General features: G+C 41.0%; 1 protein-coding gene across 3 annotated transcripts in view; it reads right to left on the bottom strand.

Moving 5' to 3' along the window:
• Positions 1 to 1,177: 1,177 nt before the first annotated feature.
• The window catches only part of dock10 (dedicator of cytokinesis 10), a 38,553-nt gene continuing 24,282 nt past the window's right edge, over positions 1,178 to 15,448 (bottom strand). The window contains exons 36-57 of one of the 3 annotated variants that reach the window (XM_077611259.1): positions 15,071 to 15,185; positions 14,575 to 14,641; positions 13,897 to 13,944; positions 12,010 to 12,111; positions 11,647 to 11,759; positions 11,459 to 11,574; positions 10,937 to 11,074; positions 10,661 to 10,843; positions 10,468 to 10,578; positions 9,434 to 9,649; positions 8,952 to 9,009; positions 8,222 to 8,323; positions 7,429 to 7,535; positions 7,229 to 7,351; positions 7,045 to 7,158; positions 4,616 to 4,762; positions 4,334 to 4,544; positions 3,396 to 3,586; positions 3,208 to 3,308; positions 2,701 to 2,839; positions 2,520 to 2,592; positions 1,178 to 1,981 (exon numbers count right to left, since the gene is read on the bottom strand). In XM_077611259.1, the coding sequence (XP_077467385.1) occupies positions 1,926 to 1,981; positions 2,520 to 2,592; positions 2,701 to 2,839; positions 3,208 to 3,308; positions 3,396 to 3,586; positions 4,334 to 4,544; positions 4,616 to 4,762; positions 7,045 to 7,158; positions 7,229 to 7,351; positions 7,429 to 7,535; positions 8,222 to 8,323; positions 8,952 to 9,009; positions 9,434 to 9,649; positions 10,468 to 10,578; positions 10,661 to 10,843; positions 10,937 to 11,074; positions 11,459 to 11,574; positions 11,647 to 11,759; positions 12,010 to 12,111; positions 13,897 to 13,944; positions 14,575 to 14,641; positions 15,071 to 15,185 (2,631 nt within the window). In that variant the 3' untranslated portion in view covers positions 1,178 to 1,925. The remainder of the gene's footprint in view (positions 1,982 to 2,519; positions 2,593 to 2,700; positions 2,840 to 3,207; positions 3,309 to 3,395; positions 3,587 to 4,333; positions 4,545 to 4,615; positions 4,763 to 7,044; positions 7,159 to 7,228; positions 7,352 to 7,428; positions 7,536 to 8,221; positions 8,324 to 8,951; positions 9,010 to 9,433; positions 9,650 to 10,467; positions 10,579 to 10,660; positions 10,844 to 10,936; positions 11,075 to 11,458; positions 11,575 to 11,646; positions 11,760 to 12,009; positions 12,112 to 13,896; positions 13,945 to 14,574; positions 14,642 to 15,070; positions 15,186 to 15,448) is intronic. The other 2 variants (XM_077611261.1, XM_077611260.1) reach the window with 2 other exon arrangements.

Here is a 15,448-nt window from a genome sequence, read left to right on the forward strand (position 1 = left end):
GCGAGTCGTTCAGGACCATGGCCTCGGGTTCACGGTGCTGCCTGGCATTTAGCATGGTGCCTATCCCTCAGTCACATGTGGACAGACACTCTCGATGGGATAAAAGTTGGTTCGCCGGCGGATCTGTCGCCGAGGAACGCGTCGGGCCAGTCACCCACGGGGAGGATGTTTTATTCATCAGCACCCGGGTCTAGTTTCTGGAAAACGACGCAGGGGCCTTGCGTGCTTACAGAAGGCTTTGTGGTTCTGAATTCAAAAGAGGGAAATTACATTCTCATGGTGCTGTGGAATGTGCATTGTTGCACATGACATCCCAAAAAATATTTGGTAAAAAATAGAGGTTGACTTTGGGGATAGTGCAAAATAAAAAAAAGCTAGGCTAACATTAGCTCAGCAGTTAGCATGCTTGACTGCCACAGTGACAATGCACAATAAAGAGCAAATAGGACAAAGAGTACGCTTAAAAAAAAGTTAAACAGCAGTCAAAATCTAGTTCTATTTATGCTGCTTTGTCTTTAATATGACAGTAACGTTTTGCAATTTTAATTCACAACGGAGTTTCTTAAAGTTGTTTTTTTAACAGTGCACAAGTGCCTAATAAGCACACTGATGGCAATGTAGTGACCATTTATTTAAAATTAAAGGTATCAAAAAAACACCACTTCCATTTTTATAGATTCATATTTGATCAAATTTAGCAACCTAATATAATTTCCATTTTTATGAAAGAGTGATAACAGACGCTTTACTGAGTGCAAGGGCCAGGCTCAAAATATTGAAGTACATAATTGTGAATGAAGTCAGATAACAATGTTTAAACACAAGAGAAATGAATTTTTTTGTACCGTGATGCACATGATAATGTTTTTGTTTGGAAATTGAATTTAAGGCTCACCTCATGACATAGATTTTCACATTTTATAGTGTTTGGGTCTGGAACAGACACCCGAATTGGTAAGATTACCTGTTCTGAAGGACGGGCACACGTAAGACCTTCTGCGGACTACTGAAATAAACCCATTCGGCACGCCACCTCGATGAAGATGATGATGATGACGATAACGCTGGTTAGACGGTCAATAATTAAGTGAAATGAAACATTAAACATCCTGAAAAAAATGAAGTTCCTTTGACCAGCAAAAATGTTAAACATTGAAATCAGTGCCAAAACACAATGTTGACTTTTTCCAACATTAACAAAATTTTATTTAAATGTTTTACATAAAACTTTAGTTTTCTTTTTAAGCCAGCTAAACAAATATTTATAGGCATATTTTCTTAAAAAAGGGAACATTTCAAATGTTTTAAATATTAATATTTCTTATATACAATTCAAAACAGGAAATAATAACAGTAACAATGCCTTTAAAAATGGTACAAAACATAACTTTCTTTTGTTTTGTTTTTTGGGGGGGAATCGGTTCTGCTTGAAAATGGGGGTGCTGATATTCGGGGAAATGTTAGCCAGGGTAAAAATTAGCACTGTGGAGCGGCTCTACATTCTAACATAGAGCGGAGGTGCGTCCAGCTTCTCAAAAAACATATTTTGTGTCCATTTTTTCATTTTTTTTGTTTTGAGGGTGCTGAAAATCATGCTCCAAAACGTTGAAAAATAAAACGTGAACACACCTCCAGCTCGGTAAGGTCACTGGATCTAAAAGGTCAAGGCTGAGGGAGTTGAAGGCGCGTGTGTGTTGCGTTTAAGTGACGTGTTTTTGCTTGCCTTTTTCTCGCTAGAACCAAAACAAACCACCTACCGGCGCATCGGCTAATGCGACGTTTCAACGACGGGACCACAGACTAGCACGAGTACGGTCTACACACTTCTTATTCCATCGTCTTATTCTTCTCACGACCGCTTGCCGGGCTCACGGCGAACACGGGATTTTTCCCCGGGGCGGGGCGTCGACTTCCTGTCGGGTCGTCTAGCCGTTCAGAAGCCGCTGTGGCGCTCCGTTCCCGGCTGCCTTGAATGAGGAATCTGGGTAGAGCAGAAGAATTGGGAAGATGGATTTGACGTTAGCATTTCGGGTTTCAGTTCTACAAACGCTATTGTTCCAGCTCCCCCACCCCCCAAAAAATGCCAGTGAAAAGGGGATGGAATGTGGGGAGCGTGATAACATACCCGAGCGTGATAACGTACCCGAGCGTGATAACGTACCCGAGCGTGATAACGTACCCGAGCGTGATAACGTGCCCGACCGTGATAACGTACCCGAGTGTGATAACGTACCCGAGTGTGATAACGTACCAGAGTGTGATAACGTACCCGAGCGTGATAACGTACCCGAGCGTGATGACGTACCCGAGCGTGATGACGTACCCGAGTGTGATGACGTACCCGAGTGTGATGACGTACCCGAGTGTGATGACGTACCCGAGTGTGATGACGTACCCGAGTGTGATAACGTACCCGAGTGTGATAACGTACCCGAGTGTGATAACGTACCCGAGTGTGATAACGTACCCCAGTGTGATAACGTACCAGTGTGATAACGTACCCGAGCGTGATAACGTACCCGTCTTAGAAAGAGTGGAAAGAGAGCTGTTAGAGAGAGAAGTGGCGTTGGAGGCGAGAGCGCATTTTTGCAGCTGCCAGTCCGGAAACGAGAAGCACAAATACAGCGATGATGATAAAAATGGCATGAGAGACGTGGCGTGACGCGAATGGCCGCACGGCGGCACGGGCGCTGCTTCCACCTGCTCGTTCATGATGGCGCAGAGTTCGCTCAGCATGTCCCTGTAGTGAGCTCGCATCTCTTCCTGGTACTCCAGCTGGTCCTCCTTGATCAGACGCTCGTTCACGTCCAACGCCTGGCCGCACGCTTCTGCGAATTGCCTGCGCGGGAGAATGGCAACCCAGAAAAGTACTGCGTTTAGTACCGCTTCAACCGCTACAGGGCCATAACAGCCAAGACAAACAGACTCAAGGACAGTTTTTTCCCAATAGCCGTCGCCATATTCCACTCAAGTTCTGTACCTGCGAGGCCGTAATCAAGACTTAATGCTAATTTTTATCATTATTATACGGCATACACAATTTGAAATGATAAAAAAAACGTATAAATTGACAGGTATGATAATGACAATAAAACATTCAATTCAATTCAGTTCAATAAATACAGCAGCAGACTGTACTTAAGTTTAGTTTCCCTATAGAAGGCCCACAAAACACCCAAAGTACATCTATTACTTTCAAAATCTTACCTGAAAATCTCCTTCAGTAGTTTAACCTGGTTGTCCGGATACTTCTTAGCATTTTTTTCCTCTAAAAATGCCCTGGCGTAAGCCATCGGGCCTGCATTCACCTGGAGAGAAAAGATAATGCCTTAGCTACAAAAAATCTAAATCGCACGATATACGTGCATGAATTTGATGAGGCGTAGAAGACGCACTTTGGCGCTGACGCTCCCCTGCAGTTTGAGCTGCAGCCTGATCATGTCCACTTCCTCCATGTTGCAAAGCTGGTTGAGCTCGGACACTTTGCGGGACATCTCGTCGATGGCCACTTCGATGGGGTTCATTTCTGTACTCTGCTGCTCCACTACCTGGATGCGCTTTTTCAGGTATGGGAAGCTAGAACTTGCTAAAAAAAAAAAAAAAAAAATAAGGCAGGGTAAGAAACACGCTTTATATACGATTAGGGAACCTTATGACAGAGAGAGCCATGAATAATTCATATTTTCAAATGTTATTCCTTGAGAGCCATACTCAGGATTTCAAAGCATAAATACAAGGAAATGTGTGCCATTTTTTGTCATTTCACGACTTTTAAGGTAGAAAACTCCCTGAATTCTTTTGCTAATCAACACGTTTGGCTACCGAGCCATAGGTTCCTTACCCCTGCTATATACGGTATATATATATATATATCAGCAACACGCTTGTTTACTTATTTATATATTTATTTTTATATTTACCTTTATATTTATTTATATATTTATCTTTATATTTATTTATTTATTTATATATATTTTTTATTTATTAACTTATTTATTACTATTTATTTATGTCTAAAATGTATTTTCCTGTATCTGCCTTCTCACCCTCTTGCTATTGTGACAATGAAATTTCCCGAAAACGGGATGAATAAAGTTATCCAATCCAATAAAAAATAAAAAGTGAAACTGTAACAACAATACAATGACTTCGTAGAGGTCATTGATTTACAAATGCCCTGATTTTTTGCCAATATTATGAAGCACCACCAAAATAAAAATGACTGCAATATTAGAATGAGCATGCCAATGAACCTTTAATCAGTATAACAATCTGAAACTACCAAAGCCAGTCCCCCTGAGAAAATTTGCATAAATGTTATTAAAAAGCTTACTTGTTAAAATAGTCCGCCTCTTGCACTGCTCCTCCACGTCACCATGTTTCTTCCCAGAGAGAGTGAAAGGCGTCTCGAAGACGAAGCGCTTGATGTTATGATGCCGTTCAAAATCCGTCCTTTTGTCCTGCTGTTCCTTCTCGTCGAAATAAGGCAAGACGTACGTCACCTGAATGTAGGCGAACTTTGCGTCCAAGTCTTTGGGATTGACCTAACGTCCAAGAAAAAAAAATGAAGATGAAGATCTTTCCAAGGCTGTGGCAAAGAATCCAACTCACTAACCCGATTGGAATCCTGGATCATTTTCACGTTATCCGCTCCAAATTTGTCGGAGTAGAGTTTAAGCAATCTCTGGGAGATTTCCGACAGACCGGTCAGCTTGGGCTCCTTGTAGATGAACTCCTTGCTCTCCTCTTCCTCAAAGAAACCCTATTAATTTATGCACAAACCACAAAGTTATATCATAACATGCATGGTACACAACATTTTTCATATTGTGTTAACCCTAGAATGGTAACCCTCTATTTCAGGGGTTAACTTTCACTCTTAGCATGACACACAATCCCTTCTGTGCAATAACAATGTGCAATATCTTAGAAATATGTGCAATATTTTAGAATTCTGTGCAATATCTTAGAATTCTGTGCAATATTTTAGAATTCTGTGCAATATTTTAGAATCTGTGCAATATTTTAGAATTCTGTGCAATATTTTAGAATTCTGTGCAATATTTTAGAATCTGTGCAGTATTTCAGAATCTGTGCAATATTTTAGAATTCTGTGCAATATTTTAGAATTCTGTGCAATATTTCAGAATCTGTGCAATATTTTAGAATTCTGTGCAATATTTTAGAATCTGTGCAATATTTTAGAATATGTGCAATATTTCAGAATCTGTGCAATATTTTAGAATTCTGTGCAATATTTTAGAATCTGCAATATTTTTGAATTCTGTGCAATATTTTAGAATTTGTGCAATATTTCAGAATCTGTGCAATATTTTAGAATTCTGTGCAATATTTTAGAATTCACCTAGCTGGGATGTGACTTTTTATACTTTTATACTACTATTTATGTTTGTTTTTTTCCTGGGAAAACACACTGAAAAGCTTGGAGTAGCACCACCAATTTCGTTATACGCAGCTGTGTATGATGACAATAAAGGCTTTTGATTTGATTTCAGAAATAGAGGGTTACCATGGTTACCGGGGGGAAAAATGGGTACCCTTCATTGCACTGTCTTGCTTAGGACCCATTTTTTTCCCCCGGTAACCATGTTAACCCTCTATTTCAGAAGCGTGAAAGGTAACCCCTGAAATAGAGGGTTACCATTCTAGGGTTAAGGTAAAAAAAAATAAATAAAAAAAACAACAACAACCCAGTGGCCATATTTACATGCAGTCAATAATCATCTTTATAACAGTGTTTTTGGCTGAAACCAGGTTATGCAAGGCCATATAAATACATTCAGAAGCCCAAATTTATGCTAGCTTCTAAAAAAAATTCCCCTGGGTGAACCCACTTCTAATCGGAATATCTAACGCGCAATCTTAATATCTGATGGATCTTCTGCATTGGAAAAAAAATGTTAATGAATTGAACAAATAGGTAAAAATTGTATTTCTTTATTTTTGTGGAAAAGCCGGCATTTCTTTGACTTTGGGGTCAATATTTGCATGGATAAACACATTCACATAAAGGTAGCTTAAATCTTTATATTGGCTGTAAGTAAACGTGGCCAAGTGTTAAGTTCCAAAAAGTGAATAAGATTTATTGATCGTAACTTCCAGTCTGCAAACATCAATTTTTGGATTAAATGGGAGTCAAATGGAGCACAGCAAGCTTTTTTTTAACAAACCTTCTAAAAGGGTAAGTTTCGTAGAGTTAATAGTGGAAACGGAGAGGAGAGGAGCATATTTGTTAGCAAACCAACAAATAAAAAGCTTGGAACACTTACCGCAATCTTGATAAAGAATATACATTTTTTTAACAACAAAAAAGGAAGAAAAGAGCAAAGAGAAATTAAGGACACTCATTCTTTTGAGCCCCTTATGAATCCACTCTTTAAACAGGACACACTGTATACAGCAGGGGTGTCAGACTCGGGTTGGTTCGTGGGCCGCTTTAACGTCAACTCGATTTCACGTGGGCCGGACCATTTTAGGTATAATATTTAGATATTTTTTTAATAAATGGATTAAAAGAACTGGATTGAAAGCCCTGGATATTCAGTTTTTTTTATAGATCTAAAACAATGTTTATTTTAGCTTTTTTTAAAATATATTTTTAGATTTTACAAAATGATTTTTGAACTAAAAACACAGAAAAAATGGATTAAAAAATGACAATTATTGATTTAAAAGGGGGAAAATCAGGAAATTTAATATACATCTATACTCTTCATTTTAATTTGATCCTAAAACAGAAAGTCGGCACTCATGATTGACTTTCCCGGGCCACACAAAATGATGCGGCGGGCCAGATTTGGCCCCCAGGCCGCCATTTTGACAAGTGGTATACAGTATATTTTTCATATTAAAAATAGGAACCTGACTGTTTGATAACAATAAGAATTAATACACCTTGCACTAATATTCCCTTTTTTTTGCAAGTTTCTCTTCAATTTGCTACGTCTATTGTGACACGTTTGTCTTTTTCTACTTGTATGTGACTGCAATTTAGGCACTGGCTGCGATTGGTCGAGCCCTCACCTGTCCGTAGAAGGCCACGCGATAGTAGCGTCCGAATAGGCGTTTCTCCGAGTTCACCACCTCCGTCACCTTCAAGTAAGAGCGATGGATGTCGTAGTACAGCTCGGACAGTCTCTGCAAAAAAAGAGTAGCGTAAGTAAACAGAAAAAAAGATCGTGAAAAGCCAGCAGTTCTATTCCGATACCTTAAAGTCTCTCCTTTTCTCGAAAACAACAATGACGGGCTTGTTGATGTCGGCAATGAGCTCGTGTCTTTCCGACTTCCACAAGTAGTCCACGCACAGTTCCAGCTGTTCCACCAAAGTGTCCTGCATCACAGTGAGGGTCCGTCAAGAGCGGGCCGGCGCTCGTGGTGGCCATGATGGGACTTCGAGAAAACACCCACCTCCGTGTACGGGGTGTCTTGCGTACCCGCATCCTCCTTCATGGCTCCCTCCTCTTTGACGTTTGGGCTTATGCACATAAAGGCCGCCCAGCCCAGAGAAAATGATGCTAGGGTTGTGAAAATAATGGAAAAAAAAATAGCTTATCAAAGGACAACTCTATTAGAACAAATTATTCTATTTTATAAGTTGCCGAGCTGCTAAAATGGTAAATATGACGTCCTTGGTTATCATTTGTACTATATTAAGTATTTTTGAGCAACGTGAAGGAGGCCATTCTGACAAAGTATGCTAATTTGACACCCTCTTGTATGCTCATTTGTATATTCAAAAGATTAGCTACTCATACCAAAATATTAGTGAGGCCCACTTTGTTCGTAGTCGATTCAAATAATTGCTTATTTGTCATTTAGAGATTAAAAAATTTATGACTGTAGGTTGCAATTCACTTAGATTTTACCTCCAAATCTCCTCCAATTTATATCCAATTTTTGCCCTGTACTGTTGTTTGCATATTCTACTATTACGATTGTGACCCGTCATCCAACCAACTGTGCATGCATTGAAAATATGTCATCAAAGAACCTCTTATGCATATGTTCCTTGCGACAAATTGAATTCATAAATCATCTTTCCTCATAAAAATGAGTGGATTCAATGCTTGGTCCCCTGTAGAAAGTAAAGTCTATTTGAAAAGATATAGAAAAATCTCCCTTTCTCCCACCCATCAACCTCTAACCAATCTCTAGCTTCCTGATGATGAAGTTCTGACATTCCCCAGGCGCACACACTCACTGTCTTGGTCTCGGGAGGTAGTTAGTAAGGAGCTACATTTAAAGACGGGACTGTCTTCGGGGGACACGCTGGATACCCGGGCCTTGTCTGCTCTCCAGTAGCCTGTTTGGTCGGAAGGGAGGAGGAGGACGAGGAGGATGGGGAGGAGGAGGAGGAGGTTTACACATTTTTATGTCCACAAGCAGGTAGGCAGCTGGTTTTTATCGTACGCGTACAGGGAATGCAAACTATGGCAGACAGAAACAAGGTTTAAAACAAAAAAAAAAGAATAAGAACGGACATGCAGAAGAGGCAACGTGCAATAGGGAGTGTTAGTTTTTTAACAGGAAGTCAGCTGCAGGAATGACAGAACTTTACTGACAGTAAGAGAATTCATGGCCATTCTCTATGGCGTCCATTCACTCCAAACACGTACACGGCACCACTCGTCTTTCTTCGACAATGATACCATTGTGTGACCTTGCAGTGACCGTGTTAATAAAGAATGATTGATTATGACTTCTAAGTTAGAAGTGACCAGATCCAGAGTGATGGAAACACCATAAGAACAGAACTACGGAAAGATAATTGACTTTGATACAGAAGTGCTGGGCTACCCTGACCTCAACCCCATCAAAAATTTCCAAAACTTCCTGTTTGGTGTCCTGATACTTTTGTCCGTATGGTGCTATAAAGCATACGTGAGGAAACCATGCCGCGAGGGAGTTAGTTGGCGAGTGAGGGCGCTTACCTCTCCTCTTTAGCGACTCGGCAATCAGAGCAGAGATGTGGATGTAGCACATGGCGGCCTGCGGGGGGAAAAAATGGTTGTTGGGGTTATTCTGGATAATATCATTGATGTTGATAAAGAAATTATTATGCTTATACTGCAAATTCTTACGCAGGTGTTTTGGTTTCGATCTAATACGAGCAGTTGTTTTTTGACCTTAATGGTGTTATTCGGTTAGCTTATGCAATTGTTTTGAATCAGATTACATTAAATGTTTTGAGCATGTCACGACTAAATGGAGAGAAGAGTATGCCGCTCGTCAGAATCCTCTTGAACGAAGACGAGTTATGAGTGATTTCTCCTTGCAAGTTGTAACCAGTGTATGTTCAAAGATGTCTTCCATGTTAATTAAATTGTATTAATAATTAATCCATCAATGGTGCTAAAGATGTTTCAATCGTGATTTTTCATTTCAATTCCATTTAAATAATCACGTTGAGTACCTCTGAAAGATCTCCGTTACGGACGTGAACCTTTGCCATGCTCTCCAGCCAAGTGCGTCGCAGTTCGGGCGTGCTGGCGTACGAATTGGCCAAACTGTATTGAAGGTCGATCAGCATCTCCGGGTCCTTCTCGTGCTCCTTCATTTGCGCCGTGGCCATCAAGACCGTCCTCACCCGCTTGGTCAGATCTTTAACCTCAGCTGGAAAAGGAGAATTCTACGGCAAGACCAAAGATGGAAAACAACGTTCTAAATTTCAGTAAAAAGACCGTACAAGACGTAATGCAAAACGGACCACACATAACTGCACAGTTCATGCATACTGTATTTTCTCGCATATTAGCCGCATCCACGTATAAGCCTGATGTATCTGTGTCCATATCATACCATGCATCCCCAGAACCACAAAGCACTCATGGTAAATATGTGCCCACTTGTCAGTATGCCCACCTCATGACACGAAAATGCAATTGCGGGGAACATTATTTACTGTATTTTCTCGCATATTAGCCGCCTCCATGTATAAGTCGCACCCTTAAAATTGCTGTTGAATTTTAGTAGACGTCAAAATGAATTTCCTTTAGCCTTTTCTCTGTTTGTTTTTTCTCTATTTTGAAATAAATGTCCGTATCTGCCGAATTGTCTTGCATTATGGCGTTTTGTGCATGTCTAGTCTAATTTGTGCGCATATAAGCCGTACCCTCGATTTAGTCATCATTTTTAGTATTTTCAGTATTTTCTCGCATATGAGCTGCGTCCGTGTATAAGATGTACCCTTAAAATGGCTTTAAAATCGTTGAATTTCACAATTTCTCTCGCATTTTATCTTGAAATAAATGACCATATCGGCCGCATTGTCTTGCGTTATGGCGTTTGGTCTTTGTCACCATGCATTTACGTGCATGTCAAGTCAAATTTGTGCGGATATAAGCCGCACCCTTGATTCCGTCATCATTTTTTTTTGTTACAAATACGGCATGTATGCGAGAAAACCAAACTATGAGTGATTCTTTTGAATAGCGCCACAATATTCACCTTGAGCGGAGCATCGCCATTGGCAAAATTATTAACAATCGCTAGTGACTGCTGAAATCTGGAGCCTCCAATGCCAGCATCGGCGATTAACTGGCTGACGGCTTTAATCACCTAAAGCGCGTCGGGGGAAAAACACAATATTTCAGGCCGGCAGAAATGAATGGAACTCGAAAGCCATTTCCGCTGCACTTACTTGAAGATGCGATCGTACTATTGACTTCCCCTTGGTGAACTCAAAGTTTTTCCTCATGACAAAATAGAGTAGCGCCGCTGCTTCTGTCTGGGTGGAGCTGGAGCGATGGTTGCAGCATTTGAGGATCTCGTAGCAGAGGCATCCGCAGAGGTCCGCCTTGCCTTGGAAGAAAGAACTGGGGAACTAACAGGAAGGGAGGGAAGAAAAAAACCCGAAAAAAGTCACCTCCAGTCTCTTTGAATGGAACTACGTACGTACTGTACTTGTGTCGTAGACCTTTTGTACGAAGAGCCGGAGCGCGGCAAAAACGTGACGAAGGGTGGCGGTGGATTGGTTGATCTGAAAGAAGAGCAAGTAGGTGTCCAGCACCTTCTTCATCAGAGCATTCTGGCCATCGTCCAATAGCAACTGCTTCTGGAATGACATGTGAGGAGATTTTTTTTTGCCATCAAGATGGTTGGAATGAGGCAAAACCACTAGAGGGAGTTAGTGAATCTAAATAAAACTCATATCTTCGAGAACAATATACAGTTAAATTGACTGAGGTTTTAAAACAGCATTTGTCTTCTCATAAAATTCAATTACCATTCCATTTATTTAGAATTTCTATTTGCCTTGATAGGATATTCCCATGCATTATTAGATGGAAGCAGGCAGTGTACATAAATATTTTCAATGTATTCATACGGTCATTAGCGATTTATTTTGAGGCATTTTCTGCCACGAAACAATGAATTTGAAATGAACTTTTTTTTTTGTAGGTGCCTGAAGGGCTTCGTGGTGTGTATTTTTATTAACCTTGTGATGGTGAACAAAAAGCTCAAGCACATCAAGCACAGTGAGTGCCACCTCAGTGGACAAATTCGCCTCAACATCAGTGGGACTCAGATTGTCCCCATCTGGAATATTCCCATCTGGAAGTCAGACACAAAGAGCAGAATTTATCAATGGAATCGACATTTTCCCAATCATTTAAAATGTCCTACCGCTCTCCATCATCTGGAGCAGTTTGGGGTTGGTGAGGGCGTTCTTCCCCCGGATGATGGGCATGGTTTGGGAACGAGCCTGGCGGTGACCCTCTCCTCCAGAAGAAGCCATCCTGGTAGAGAAATGGATTGGATTTGACTGATCGACAACCTTTGGAATAGCCAGTCATGGTGAAAACAATAAATCGCACAAAGAGATGGAAGCATGCACGAATATAGTATGCGACGATCACATCACGGATGAGTCAATCGATAATAATGTCTATTTTTAGCTCTTATTTCCATTCCGTGACCTTGTGGCTTTAAGGACACCCGGAATACGACCGTATGTAATGTTACAACAAGCGATAGGAGGCTGATTACCATTGTGGGAGGAGACTTGAGGGCTGGGTGTGATGGTTAGGGACCTTCAGGGTGCCATTGCTGTGGGTGGACTGGGCCAGCTTTAGCGCCGCTGCTAGCTTCCTGTTCATGGGCCAATCACAGTACAGCTAACATTAGACGGGCTGAGTAAAGTGTCCTTCCTGCTCAACGTGTAAAACATCTATGTGGTGCAAATGGGGTATAGAATCACATGAAGGTCCACTTTTCTGACCCGTGGTTTTACTGCCATGAGTGTGCATTGTTATAGTGTCTCTTTTGAGTGCGTAAAGAGGTGATGAGAGGCCCGAAAATGACATTAACACATGGCAACGGCAGGGGAAGGGTGATTCCGGTTAAACTGTAGAACAGAGCTTCGTAACTGGATCCCGACAAACAGATGTTTAAACTGTACGGTGGCGCTGCTCCGTGCCTGAATGAAGCAGACTTGTGTAAAAGGGAAAATGGCCTTGGAAAGACAAATGAATGGAAAGACAAATAGAGTGAGCACGCAATGAGGTAGGGGAGAACATGAGAGAACACATACTACAGTGGCCAAAACAGTGGGTACACCTGGATTTAATACTACACTCCCTTGAAGGAGTAATAACTTTGGGGAGAATGGGGTTGCTTGCCAGGCAGGTTGGTTGTCAAGATTGATAGAACTCGACCACCTCAGGACAGTGTGGAGATGGTCAGAATGGCGCTAATTAAAAAGCTGCATTTTCTTTACCTTGAGGTAGAAGGCAATTATGTCAAAATTCAAAGGGTGGTTAAAAAAGTATGAGAACAAAAGTACCGTATTTTGCTATTTAATATACCCCCCCCCCCATTTAATATACCCGGGTATATTAAATGGCGCACAAACAGGAAGGTACGATCCACTACGCACTCTTTTTGCCGTGACGGGGTGCATCAACGTTTTGCAGATTAAAACGACTTACTGCTCAGGTTAAAACTACTTACTGCTGAATAAAGTCTGACTTGGAATTTTAATGAACTTAAGTATCTATAATTTTGCCCCCATGAACTCCATACAAATCTTGCCAAAAAAGCAGAGTTGACGTTTAATATACCCGATATATTAAACGGCAGGGGTATATTAAATGGCACACAAACGGGAGGCTCAAATGAGCAAAAATCATTTAATATACCCGGGTATATCAAACGACAAAATACGGTACAGTTTTCATTCGTATTCTATCTCAAGCCAGTTTCTTGCCAGCGATTAACTTAACTTAGCTTTTGGGCAAAAACCTCATTCTCCCCTATATGGTCTTACAGTGGTTATGGCCAATTAGTGTATAATACATACGTGTAAATGGAGATAAAATATGTGGAGAAACCCAATCAATGCACTCACAAGGCGTGCAGGTGGAACATGTACAGAACATGAATAAACGGCAAACTGGTCAATGGTTGACTAAATATCCCTCTGGTGAACAGATAGATAATGTGTCTGGGAACACTGGCAGCATAAATCATCCCGCGGCCACTTGGCGCACCCAGTCAGTCGAGCATCAAAGGGGGCGTGTATCCCCCTTGGCCCGCTATCACAATGGAATGTTAAGTAGCTCACGGCACCCCAGACGGGCTTGGCCACATCTCTTAATGCTCGCGAGCGAGCGCATAAGCCGCGTCTTCTCTGGACCGGCAAGGTATCTCTGAGCGCGGCCAGCTAATTTAATTAGCCGGCGCGGAAACAGAAGATGGAGGAAGCGCCGCCAGTGGTCTTATAAACGCACATAGTGGTGTGCTTGCCAAATACTACATGGCGGAATCTGAATCTGGCTGTGCTTTCCACACAATCGCCTTCAGAAGACAATGGCGTGGCGCGGTGGTGCTATAATTTAAAAAAAGGAAAAGGCCCGCCTCTTTTTCGGCGCTTACCTGGCGATGTGGCGTTTTCCCATGAACCTGAAGTGCTGCAGACAGAGCCTGAAAGAGGGATAACACATTTAAAAAAATGAAAACGTGGCCCAAATAACTGAGCTGAAAACACGAGTTCATTGCGTGCATTCCTTAGCAGCCTCAAATTGCTCATTTACATCTTCTCAATTGGCCATTTTCTCACTGCGGCTGCATAATCGTAGTCTTGGAGTACGTATACCACATGTGTCGAAGTGGCGGCCCGGGGGCCAAATCTAGCCCGCCGCATCATTTTGTGTGGCCCGGGAAAGTCAATCATGAGTGCCGACTTTCTGTTTTAGGATCAAATCAAAATGAAGAGTATAGATGTATATTAAATTTCCTGATTTTTCCCCCTTTTAAATCAATAATTGTCATTTTTTGATCCATTTTTTCTGTGTTTTTAGTTCAAAAATCATTTTGTAAAATCTAAAAATATATTTAAAAAAAGCTAAAATAAACATTTTTTTAGATCTATAAAAAGCGGGATATTCAGGGCTTTTTATCCAGTTCTTTTAATCCATTTATTTAAAAAAATCTAAATATTATATCTAAAATGGTCCGGCCCACGTGAAATCAAGTTGACGTTAAAGCGGCCCGCGAACCAACCCGAGTCTGACACCCCTGATGTATACAATGAAGTAAAAGAGTAGCACTTACTCTAATATTTTAAAGAAGTCTGAAATCTCTTGGTGAATGGCCCGGTGCCAGTAGGAAACCAGTACATCTGTGAAGAGGATAATAAAATATGTTTACATGAAATAAAACAAGGCGTAGACCATCATCCTCATGTAAACCAAAGTAAATATTTGCATTTTTTCACATAACAGATGAGTCCGAATATGATGTTGCAGATGATCGGAGTGTTTAGCTTCCGCATGTAGAAATACAATTTTATGTCTTGAGAAATGAGGCTGTATGAAAATACAATGCAGCAACGAAAGAATTTAGGATAAAATACACGTACATGTGTATCAATATTAAAACAATACAAAATTGATGTGTATCTAATTGAATAAGGTAGAAGCTAAAATATGAGAAACATTCATTATATAACATTAATAGGCTAATATTGTAATATAAAAGCCAAACAGTCAAAATGCAAAAATAATAGTATATTATCTGTTAGAATAATTTGCGCTGACTTGATGCTTACCTTCAGATATTGTTTTCATGATGTGCAGGAAGCACATGAGAAGGCTGCGCGTCTCCGCCTGGTCCAGCTTGTCGCAGCGAGACCCGTAGCCGATGAGCGACTGAGGCCGTGCAAACTGACCACAAATACACAAATGTATTCAAAGTAAACAGTCAAACCTAACATTCACAATCTCTCATTTTTTCCCCATTTGAAAGGAATAAATCCAGGATATTTGTCTTGATGGAAATGTTGATATATTCAAATAAACCTGGGTTCAAATCCAAGTCGGTCCACCAGTGTGGAGTTTGCATATTCGCCCCGGGCCTGCGTGGGTTTTTTCCAGGTACTCCGGTTTCCTCCCACACTTCCACCCCAAAAAACATGCATGGTAAGCTG

Source organism: Stigmatopora argus, chromosome 10 (genome assembly GCF_051989625.1).
Source record: "Stigmatopora argus isolate UIUO_Sarg chromosome 10, RoL_Sarg_1.0, whole genome shotgun sequence".
NCBI classification, from domain to species: domain Eukaryota; kingdom Metazoa; phylum Chordata; class Actinopteri; order Syngnathiformes; family Syngnathidae; genus Stigmatopora; species Stigmatopora argus.